The sequence below is a fragment of the Fusarium graminearum genome, chromosome 4, assembly GCF_000240135.3.
Source record: "Fusarium graminearum PH-1 chromosome 4, whole genome shotgun sequence".
In the NCBI taxonomy this organism is placed as follows: Eukaryota; Fungi; Ascomycota; class Sordariomycetes; order Hypocreales; family Nectriaceae; genus Fusarium; species Fusarium graminearum.
In genome coordinates, this window is record NC_026477.1 from 1,780,664 (window position 1) to 1,792,239 (window position 11,576).

An 11,576-nucleotide genomic window follows, 5' to 3' on the forward strand; every position below is an offset into this window, starting at 1 on the left:
ACAAGATCTGGTTTGGGTGTCGAGGAGGCGCTAAATTCGGGGGGTTGCGAGGAACCAAAAGACAGTCTCTGGAGCGTGGAAGCTCCCGGAATAGAAGTTGAAACTCGAAAAATGCAGTAATAAGATGAGAAATACAATATTAAAGGACTGTAAGGCCCTCAGTCGGTAATCGCGGAATGGACAGAGGGCATCCACAAGATTGGATGTGATGATGGAGGAGTAAGAGAGTGGCTTTCGTACGTGATGACGAGCGTCGTCTTTGGGCAGGTTGATGTCGGTTTCTAGTGGAGTGCTCCCCCCGTGGAGAGCAGCCGGAGCGCTTCTAGTGGCCCGCCAAGGCACCTGTGGGCTTTTACAGGGGAATGGAAGCCCAAAGCAAATTGGGGTGGCTGAGGGACTCTCCTAAGTTGGAACGACGAACAGGGATTGGTGGTCTTTTCCTATCTGGACCTCATTAGCATGGTATTGAGTTCATTACGCTTCTTTCACAAAGCTATCGTGGATACTGACATATGCACCATGACGAAGCATGCGACAGGTTCATTGAAGCAATTAAGATATGGGATTCAGCTCATCTAAACACAGAAATAGCGTAGGGTATCAAGAGTAATTTATACGCAAAAACAGAATGCACCAAAAACCAACAAAAACGATAATTATACCAAAACCATCAAGCGCCTGCTTCCGTGTACCATATGCCCAATAAAAAAGAACTCCGGAATGATCGGAAAAGGGTCAACCACAATGCCATTGTCCTTGCACGCATTTTCTCCATTAGTTTTCATTATCCTCATCTCACGTGCGCCGTTCATCAAACTGCACTCCATGGTCCTCCTCTTCAATACACCCAGCCTCATCGCTCCAGAATCGTCGATGGGCTCGTAGCTCCAATCCGAAATCAGTGTCGTGAGGATCCGCAAAGCTGTACTCGTAATCGAGGCTATCATCATGCCCGTTTTGCTGGTCCCCTACTAGGTACTCTTTGTCGACTGGGCTGTCTGGCTCCGGAGGGGTTGGAACCGCTGAACTTGTGCTTGGGCTCTCTGCTGCACTGATGCCCCCTTCACTCGAGACAATCGAGTGTGATCTTGACCAAGACCTCGCAACCCTGGGGCCTGGCTCCGCGCTGACCAGACGAGCTGGACCCAGTGAGATCATACTGGCCCTCTTGTTGTTCAAATACGGGTTGGAATTGCGGCGATTCAATGCCCTCTTGGACTCGAAAGCCAGCAGTGCCAACCCACCGAATGCCTTGGAGAAGTCCTCTTCACCCTCGCAAAGAAGGTGCCCGTCATGGCCTGAGTCGAAACGGCCATCTTCGCCTTCTTGAAAAAGAAGTCGGTTCCTCTCTAAAACCTCTTGCTGTGTGTGAACTGCGTCTTCCCACCCTTCTCGCAATTGTTGCGCCAGGGGGTCACTGACGTTCTGCGGGGCCTTTTCATGTCGCAGTTTGGAAATCATGGACTGTCTGCGTACAGACGTCGTTGCAGTCGCGACAGCACTGTCCACAGACTTTTGAATTGTCTGTGCAAGATCTCGATCCGAGAAAGCTGAAAAGTAGCGAATCGTCGTACTGTCTCTCAGATGTCGTACGAGATGTCTAAAATTAGAGAGGTTGAAATCATTGCCCTCGCAGTCCAAGCTGTGGAGTGTCTTATTAGTAGAGATGGCTTCAGCCAGGTCTCCGATGTTGACGTTCAGCATTTGACTGCGTACGCGCAGGTGTTCCAGGCTTGTATTGGAACGAAGGCCGCCAAGAGATTTGGAGAAGCCCCGACCAAGACGACCCTCATCTAATTTGGCATCGAACCCAGAAAGGTCGAGAAACCTGATTGTGTGGTTTTGCGAGAACAGATTTGAGAGTGCTCTGCAGGCCGTCTCACTGGCCGAGTCAGGAGTGGCGGTACCAGCAAGACTCAGGCATTCGATTGTGTTGTTGACCGTCAACGCCTCCAGAAGTTTGATGTAATTAGACTCTAAAGCAAACTCGACCATCTGGACGAACAGGCCCCAGGGCCCAAAGCATTCGCTAATGACAGCACATAAATCGTCGATACCCTCATCTAAGCGGTTACCGTTGATGTAAAGTGTGATCTGTCTACCTTGACCCATTGCATAGAACATCTGGGCGATTTGAGCACCTGTTAGACCGCATTTGCTCAAACGAAGAACACGAAGACGTTCCGAAGTTGGTGATGCCAAGTACGCGGTCAAGATGTCAACGGTTGGAGCGTTGAGCTGAGCAAGTCTTGTTAGCTTTTGTCAACCCAGCCATCACTAGAGATCACTTACAGCAATTCCGGACAAGTCAAGCTCCTCTAGACACCAAGAATTTAGCACGTAGTCCTCAAATAATGGGACATCGTATGGGATCCTCGTGTTGCCAGCTATGTTCAGTTTCCTTATAGCTTGAAGTTGACTGAGCGAGTTATGAATAATCTCGAACTTGACCGTACCCTGATTCTCTGAGGTGTCGATGTGTTGAAGGTTGGCACCTTGACCTGGGATACCTGTCCAGAGAGTAGTAAGACCCTCATCACCAAGACCACAATTAGATACGTCAATCTTCTTCATGTAGACCTCATCAAGAACGAGAACATTGGCTAGTTCCTCGATGTCACTTGGTGCAATGAGATTACCAGACATGGTAATGCTATGGCAAAGACATGCCTGGCGCTTTAGCAAAAGTAGAATGGGTCGCAAGACCTCTGAACTGACTCTGCGGGCACCTTCAGGGTCTTTGGAACGACCAACGATGCTTCGTGGGCCTAGGATGTTTCTCAGGTCCATGCTTCGTATCGATTCGGATGAAAACGCTAGAGCGTGAATCTCTTGACTGAGGACAGAAGATTGCATGAGGATATCATAATGCTCTTCAGAGATCTTAACTCCGTTCAGTGATGTGTAGGCAATAGTATCTCCAAAATGCGAGTAGTCCTTCTTCCCAGCAAGACCAGATAAATCGATGTTGCGGAAAGACAGCTCCTTGAAATAACTGTTGTAACGCAAGGCCCTGAACATTGCAAGCAATTGCAGAGTAGAATATGGCTGGCTGGTAGGAGGTAGAAGGCGGAAGGCTGGCTGGGAGGGTGTGTTCCATTCGATCGTCCAGCTTGGAACCTGGACCTTGAAAGCGGCGCAGTAGGCGTGTAAGCTTCGCTCGAGACCTCCCAAATCGTTTCCAGAGGTCAATTGAAGTGGCGGAGGAAGACCCTTGATATCGAAAATAGCCTTTTGCAAATGCTGTGGCCACATGGGTTTCAACTCTCGGTCTACTTTGGTCATGGCCTCGATAACATGTCGATAATGAACGCTTGCAAGCTCGAGCCGGTTTTCGCGACCAAGGGGTAGTCTAATACGCATCAGCACACAAAATTGTGATTCTCATTGTTTCTGACATAACTTACCGAAAGCTCATGACAAAGCGTTGCTCATGCGACGCAACAGAGGCCCGAAATCGTATCAGCGAAACTGTTCCATAGGACTGAACCTTGACACGCAAGTCACCAGGAGAAGTTGTATAATCTGCCTTTAGGACCTCGATGAAATACAACATAGCTGGTCCAATAACAATGTAGAACGAGGACCCATCTGAGAAGTGCTGAGAGTCGTCACTTGAATTGGCCTTCTGGAGTGCGCCAACCGTACGCTTGACAACAGGAAATGTCAAGATTTTTGAGACATTTGTGTTCGAATCAGGCTCTGTGGTCTCCACAATGTGGTTGACTCTCGCTCTCAGGTTGCTGGGTATTAAGGATTGGGACGGTGATCGTCTGTGGCTGATTCTGCAAGTCCTTTGAATGTTGGCCAACCAGTCATCGCGATCCTTGGGCAACATAAAGAACAAATGTGCCTTTGAGTATGCCAGTTTAGGCCACTGCGAAAACCACCAGATTTCGATGCCAAATCGCGGGCTCGAGCCTTCTTCGTTAAAAACCCCAACAATGGAACGCAGAGGGATCTCCATACGTACATCCGAGGATGATTTACTTGTACTGTGCGAACTGCTAGGCTTCAGCGTTCCATCTCCTGTCCTGATCTGCGGGAAAGTAGCTTTTGCGCTATCTACACCTCCGAATTTGATCAAGCAGGCGTCTGTCAAAACCAGATACTCGGCACGGGCCTTCAGGAGCGTGACATCAGTCTTGAGTGGTCCAGATTGAATAAGTTCCATCGAAGAGTAAGGCACGTCAGGGGCAATCGCAGCAAATTCGGGAGCAGACGCGCTCATTGGCGAGGCGATCGATACTCGACGGTGTATCCTGTCGATCATGGAACCCGAGCCAGAATTGCTCTTTTGTAGGCGTCGCATAGAAGATGAGCTTCGAGATGGGCTCGGTGACATGGACTCCATAGAGGAATTGCTGAGCGAACGAAGCGCTTTGGCAAAGACGCGGGGCTTCTTTCCATCACCATTGTCGAATCCTTTGCTCCCATCATTGGGAATCGGTACCGGGGGTGTTGTCTTGAGGGTTGGAAGGGTCATCCTCTTCCACTTTTTGTCGTTCATTTTGGCGAGTTCGTGGTTGTGCATAGAGTAGGATCGTCGGTGGGTTTCGAGGTTCGATTGTTGAAGCTTCCGAAATCAGTAGAGATAGAGAAATATATCAGGTTGTATAGCTATGCTCAGCATGCCGACAACGTCGAGGATGCACACGACACCAAACTCCTGCTTTGAAAGCAACTGAAGGTTCGTTCCTTAATCTGGTATGGGTCCACAAACGAAATTGATATGGGATGTAAACCGCGGACTGGGTGACAGGATCGTCTCGACGTCAAGATGTCTCAGTGCTTTCGGTTACGATGCAATGTCGCAGAAGTTGAACGAACCAAGCTTTAAAGACCACCCGCTTGCGTTGTCGTCGTTATCGAAGCGGGATGTGGGTGCGTCCGTTGCCAACACCCTTGTTGAATCCAGTATTTTGGGTTTGGTGAGGTTGAGTGGTGCGAGTAGTATTATGGTTAAGGAATGTGCCAGGAATCTGAGCGCTATGCCTGCACAACACGACTGTTCCAGTTCGGCCAGAGACGAACTTGATAAATACTGCAGACAGTCACGCAAGACAAGAACTCGTTGAAAGGGGAATAGTATAAGACAAATAAAGACAGAGTGTGCGTGAGAACAGAGCAAAAAATGACCAGTAAATAGAGTAGATAGATATCACGGTGCGAGCTGAGTGAGGTTCCGTGTCGGTTGGCTGATCGGCGGCGAGGAACTGGCTTGGATGAGACCAATATTCAAGGGTGACGTCGTGGTGACCAGAAGAGTTACTGTAGTTCAGATCGAAAGCATGGGAGATCTAGATTACAGCCTTGGATACGGCATACCAAAACACTGCCAAGTACCGTGAGTCGATGGCAGTGCAGAGGATAGGAGACTTGACTTTAGTCTGAGATTGTCAAGAATGCGAGCGGGACGGAGGCTTTGATGGTGCGAGGTGTGCCGTATGAGGTATGAAGTTTCCGATCCGGTGATGCCGGAGACGAGGACGGGAGGTTTCTGAAGAGGAACGAGAGACAAGTCCAAGGCTGGGACCAAGGAAAAGGAGAGCAAAGATAAAATAAAAAAAAGAAGTCAGAGCCACCACCAGTGGTGGGTGATATGATAATAGATGGGAATGGATGCCTTTAACAAAGAAAGAGGAGCTAGCTGGGTAATATGTATCGTAACCAGGGCGGCCGCTAACCAAAAAAAGAGATTGACAGGATGGGGGATGGGATAGGATAGGATAGGACAAGAGGGGGTTTTGCTAGGATTAGGTAGATGAAGTATTTCAAACGAGGGACGGGTAGAGAAGAGTTGAAGGAAAATAGGTAGAAAAGCAAAAAAAAAAAAAAACGAATGAAGCTCATCTAAGTCTAGCAAAGCAAGGTAAGGTTAGATAGTAGGCATGGTCTGAGTCTGAGTCTGACTGAGTCTAGGTCCCAATCATGGATCTCACTTCCAGCTCCAGTCGCTGAGGTCACGTCAATTGTCGTCGTCATAAGGACTGCTGCGGCTTGGGGGGACATTTTTTAGTGGTGGATCACCTGAGCCAAGCACCCACAATGGATCTCTCGGGTCTAGCCCATGCATAATAACAATAACCACTAGACATTACGGGCTGAATTTCAGTTGACTCAAACACCTAACCACTGCATAGCTCCACCGCTCGGACGAGTGAATCTCCAACGGCGGACTGGAGGGCTTTGACAATCAGCTCTACCACAAGAGGATAATTCATGGCAAAGACCTTGGTCCAACTAATGCATCTGTAGTATCTTTTAGATTCTAGATCTTGATCAAAGCGAGAAAAAAACGGAACGAACCAACAACATTAACCCGTCACTCCATGCTGCTCTGTGGCTGATTACTGGTCCATGAGCAACAAGGGGCCCTGGCAACTTTAACAAGAGACGGGGGGAATCAAGGCTTGACTTGGCCAAGGTTTGAAACGCATCCAAGATCCAGGAAAATATGTCCTTTATGCATATCTGTAATACTCGAAAATTGTACATATTAAGTTTTGAGTAACCAATTCCAGGAGAACGGGCTGCCACTCTGTGACCATGATCCATCCATCCAACATTTGTGGTCATGATGGGTAGCACTCGGCAGCCATGATGATTCCACCTCAACCCATCATTGCTTTCCATGGCCTGGCCTCTTGGCTCTGTGAATACTAAGTCATGATATGGCCAATCATCAAGTTTGTGGGGTGTCCTTGGCCTCCAGATTGACGGACCTTATTCTTTTATCCCTCACATCAACCTCTAAAAGTCTAGACTAGATCATATTCAAGGATAAATGCATCTCACGATAGGATAGTTGTCTACAAGTAGGTAGTTGAGACCTGACAATTTACTCCCCCCTCTCCTCTACGGATACCAACCCCCTCGTCTAGTTCCAACTTCAACCCACCCAAAAACCACTTTTTTACTTCAAGCCTCAGCCAAGCTTTGGTTTGAGCCAAGTAATTCATCTCGGAATCGTCCAGAGGTCAGAGCCACAAGAAACACAGTTTCAATGCAACTAGCTGTACTTCATGTACGTACATAGTACTGAAAAATCCGGTGGAGCGGCATTGGTTCAACTTCGGGCCTTAGCCAAGTCCTTGATTCTTTCACATGAGTTATAAACATCGTATTCAGTGATCTCGTGTCGCTTCTAGCCAAGACTGAGTACTCAGGTATGCCTCCAGTCCTGCTGTCTCATCTCGCTCTGAGGGCCATCCCGCACATTATCCTTATCTGCCGTATTGCCGGACGTCGTGTCACCTTATAAGTCCTCTAAAATCCTTGCCAGTCACAAAGCTCAATCAGTAGGCCGTTGAACTTGCTGGGCTTTGAGCTTGCGATTGGCATGTGGCTAAGACACCCGCTAACGTTGGACGACGACGACGACGACGCGGCGTCCTTATTGAGACAAGCTCAGAGATGTGTTAAAAAGGTTCTGCTAACTAACTACCGATGAGTTTACTGGGCTTTGGTCCAGCGAGTTCGAGAACAGCTCATTCGTTATTATATCATGGATCATATGGACAGTGTCATGATATAGGAGAGAGAGAGACGAAAAGAAAAGGAGGCTAATTTAGAGGTCGGAGCTTGGATCAAAGGCTTGCACAACTCTGTAATCCTGACTTCGTGTGTGTCTGATCGTCTTTATCTAATTACTTCCAAAGCTCGCCATCCGCGTTTAGCGACAAGGCCATCACCCCTTCAATCTGGCGCTTTTATTACTAGCGGCATGGCAACCAGCAGAATTGCCTGCCATTCAAGCCTGCCACCGGAGTGTCCGGGTACGTAGACAGGAGCAGAAGACCCTTGGAAACTCTAGCGACAGTAATTAGTTCGCCTTCACCTCGTAGTCATGGACCATGTGGGTGGATTGATGCTCTCTCGACCAGACACGAGCGAGACTGTCTAAGAAAAGCAACGTCTCCACCAATATCCTTGTTTCGCGGGCAATTAGCACGGCTACGTAAATTCAGGGACCAGACTAATAAAAGATGAGATCTCCCAGCATTTTCCTGGATCATGGCTATGTTCCATTGTGCTTCCATTGCTTGTGGATTCCTTATTAAGGACACATTTGTTGACCGCTTCACCAAGATCCATATTGTGCCATGTTCAGATTATGGTGCAACATAATTGGCTTCATAATCTTACTTGAATCATATATAGGACCATAGTTTATGAGTCCTGTCTATAAAACTGTTCTCTATCAGTCTACACATTTTAACGTCAATAATTCGGAGTTGACAACCAAATAGCAAGCATTTCATGAAGAATCGTACTCATCTCAAAAATTTACATGCTTTCAAGGAATCTCTTAGGTCGATGACTCTTGTCCCCTATCTTACGATACGCGTGTTTCGAAAATGCTACCATACATGATCCCCCCAGCTTTGGTCAGTGCAGAGCAACATTGCTATGGAGGCAGACTGTCGGTTGGCCAAACAATGAGAAGTGCTTAACCAGAACACTGGAACACTTCAGAACAGTAGAGAATATTTGCTCAGGACACCCCTGGCTTGCCGATACCGCATCTATTCGATCTGGCCTGATGTGCTCTGGGGGCTCTTGCTCTCTAACAAGCGAGGAGTAAAAGTTTTCATGATCAGCCAGAAGCCACATGTCTCTGGGTACTATGCGTGCTGTATCCGTATCATGTGTCATTATTCCAACAAATTGCCTAAGTGAAAACTATTCGATTAAATACAGTTCGCATAAACTAGTCACATAAAGTGAAGTTCTTGAGCGCATGAATATATGTCCTGACCCACTATATATGTAGCTGCGCAAAGTTTCTATCTAGATAAGTCGTTACTCTTTTCATACGACTAGTTGTTATGAGAAGCATTTTGGAACATCATCATGAGAGTTCATGATGGCTTCTCAAGGGCCCGATAAGATAAGATACAGCCTAGATAGGTAAGGTGGCCTGTTTTATGCAAGTTATGCCTTCCAGCTCAGAGAAAATCCCATCCAATTCTTTCTCCCAGGGATGCCGATTAGGCCTAAGGGCCTGATCGACAAGCCTGAGATAGCAATTGGAATTAGAAAAAGATTCATCTGATTGTGGAGTAATTTTCTTTATACCCGAGCTAGAGAGAAATTCGGGACATTTTCCCGCCGGGCTACAGCCCGGACAAGGTCAAAGAAAAGACCTACTATCTGCCTCTTCTAGTAGGTAGCCTGAGTAGCCTCTGTAAGCTCAGTCTTGGTAAGGTATATCTGTCTCTAAAAACGGCTGCTGAATTAGGCCTAATAGGATAAGATATAGCTGAACGGAGCCTAATTAGGCATAACGGTCGCTTTTATGCAGGTTATGCACTCTATTCGGTAAGATATATCTCGGGAGGTCTATCCCGGGCTTGCCGATCAGGCCCTAACTATGCGTTTGACCGAGTCAACTGCTACAGAAACACGAGAATATGCCATCAGACCTCCTATCGGAGCCCAGTGTGCCGATTCCGAGGTACGGTAGTTGTGTCGGACAGTTAAAGTCCGTGGAAACAATGCACATAAACTGCCAGATATCGGCGAGATTCATCTTTGCGGCCACAAGCGTAAGAGGCGCGGCCATGCCCAGACCACAGCAGGTAGGTAAGCTGCCGAGGCCTGAGAAGAATGATGTACGGCTGATCAATGGTATTCACACGAGCTAGGTAGAGTGAGCCTTCTAATGCAATGATAGGTAGATACCTAGACAGGCAGACAGATGGATGGATGGACAATAGTCTACAATGAAGGTGTATATGACACAACGACGGTTCAGGGCCTCGACTAAAGTATATAAGGCCATGCCATGCCATATCGAATCCAATTGTCTGGCCTAACTTATTCTTCCTCTGTTTGTTAAACTCCACGGTCAACAACAACTCAAAACCGAGAAGAGGACCCCACCACAAGTCGAGCTTGAAGCCATAGTCTGGGGTAACAACCAATCACGTTTCGCAATTCTTGTCTGAGCAATTGACGAACTCGAACTCGAACTCAAACAAGACCGGTATCTTCAACCGCCACGTGACCGCTCGTAAAGACAGATGCCAGGTGCCTTCAATCCATATCTACCGTACTGGCGTACCTTTTCGCAGTGGGCCTGCGATTTCGGCCTTCGGCCTTCGGTTTCCATTTTTTAATACCTTACCACAAGAGCTCCCCCTCCTCTTCTTTCCTTTAAACCGTCCAGAGAACTCAACAGTTTCTTTCCAACCCCACAGAACCCACCTCGAACCTGGTCGGGCATAACGTACAGGACAGCACAGCACAGCAACGTTTTTGTCTGTGTAACCTCTGAGGCTCAATTGAATTGCTCACTTCAAGAGCAAGAGCAAGAGCTTCACTTCTAGACAACAGTGAGCATCGTGTGTTTCCAAGGCGGGGAACTCAAAAAAGCTCCACCATGTCCTCTCCTGCCGATAACGACTCGCTTCTTGCGAAGCACTACATCGACTATGTCTACGCGCCTGGTCTGCTTCTGATTGTTGGCACTTTGATTGTCAAGAAGGAATGGACTCCTTACGCCGCTCTCGTCGCTATTGCGTTCGGCATCTACAACTTCTTGGCCTTCCGTAAGTTCCATCCCGCTTCCTGCTCCCAACGCAATTGCCACGGGTCAACTAACCTCATCGGATTGCAGAGGTCAAGAAGACTCTTAAGCCCGATGTTTTCCAGGACTTCGAGCTCGAGGAGAAGACCATTGTGTCGCACAACGTCGCCATGTAAGCTACCGATGCAATCCAAAAACCTGTACTCGCACGATTTTGTTCACTGTACTAATTGCGCGATAGCTACCGCTTCAAGCTTCCCAGCCCCAAGCATATTCTCGGTCTCCCTATCGGTCAGCACATCTCCATTGGTGCTCCTTGCCCCCAGCCCGATGGCTCTGTCAAGGAGATTGTTCGCTCGTACACCCCCATTTCCGGTGACCACCAGCCTGGCCACGTCGACCTCCTGATCAAGTCTTACCCCCAGGGCAACATCTCAAAGCACATGGCTTCTCTCGTCGTTGGCCAGACCATCAAGGTCCGTGGTCCCAAGGGTGCCTTCGTTTACACCCCCAACATGGTCCGACACTTTGGTATGATTGCTGGTGGTACCGGAATCACTCCCATGCTCCAGGTCATCCGTGCTATCGTTCGTGGCCGAGCTGCTGGAGACAAGACCGAGGTCGACCTGATTTTCGCCAACGTTAGCCCCCAGGACATTCTTCTCAAGGAGGATCTCGATGCTCTCGCTGCCCAGGACGCTGGTATCCGCATCCACTACGTTCTCGACAAGCCTCCGGAGGGCTGGACTGGTGGCGTTGGCTACGTTACTGCCGACATGATCAACGTGAGTACTCATCTTCAAATTCTGACAATCCAATCCGCTGACCATTATTTAGAAATACCTGCCCAAGCCCGCCGACGATGTCAAGATCCTGCTCTGTGGTCCTCCTCCTATGATTAGCGGTCTCAAGAAGGCTACTGAGAGCCTTGGCTTCAAGAAGGCCCGCCCTGTCAGCAAGCTTGTTGATCAGGTCTTTGCCTTCTAAGCATATTGAATCGATATGATGAAATGATATGCCAGATTCCTATTTGCATTGGAGG

General features: G+C 48.2%; 4 protein-coding genes across 4 annotated transcripts; 2 read left to right on the forward strand and 2 right to left on the reverse strand.

Annotated features, from left to right (window-relative positions):
• Window positions 1–795: 795 nt before the first annotated feature.
• On the reverse strand, window positions 796–4,510 carry FGSG_06946 (uncharacterized protein; the record flags this gene model as incomplete). The annotated part of the gene is made up of 3 exons (XM_011328315.1): window positions 796–2,256; window positions 2,293–3,352; window positions 3,408–4,510. The coding sequence occupies 3 exons, from the start codon at window positions 4,508–4,510 to the stop codon at window positions 796–798; spliced, it is 3,624 nt and encodes a 1,207-aa protein (XP_011326617.1).
• Window positions 4,511–4,709: 199 nt separating this feature from the next.
• FGSG_13022 (uncharacterized protein) lies at window positions 4,710–5,078 on the forward strand (the record flags this gene model as incomplete). The annotated part of the gene is made up of 1 exon (XM_011328316.1): window positions 4,710–5,078. The coding sequence occupies one exon, from the start codon at window positions 4,710–4,712 to the stop codon at window positions 5,076–5,078; it is 369 nt and encodes a 122-aa protein (XP_011326618.1).
• A 1,042-nt stretch (window positions 5,079–6,120) lies between these two features.
• On the reverse strand, window positions 6,121–6,579 carry FGSG_13023 (uncharacterized protein; the record flags this gene model as incomplete). Its single annotated transcript, XM_011328317.1, has 2 exons — window positions 6,121–6,243; window positions 6,310–6,579. The coding sequence occupies 2 exons, from the start codon at window positions 6,577–6,579 to the stop codon at window positions 6,121–6,123; spliced, it is 393 nt and encodes a 130-aa protein (XP_011326619.1).
• A 3,604-nt stretch (window positions 6,580–10,183) lies between these two features.
• FGSG_06947 (uncharacterized protein) lies at window positions 10,184–11,521 on the forward strand (the record flags this gene model as incomplete). The annotated part of the gene is made up of 4 exons (XM_011328318.1): window positions 10,184–10,556; window positions 10,625–10,706; window positions 10,776–11,319; window positions 11,372–11,521. The coding sequence occupies exons 1-4, from the start codon at window positions 10,388–10,390 to the stop codon at window positions 11,519–11,521; spliced, it is 945 nt and encodes a 314-aa protein (XP_011326620.1). The 5' UTR covers window positions 10,184–10,387.
• Window positions 11,522–11,576: the final 55 nt, after the last annotated feature.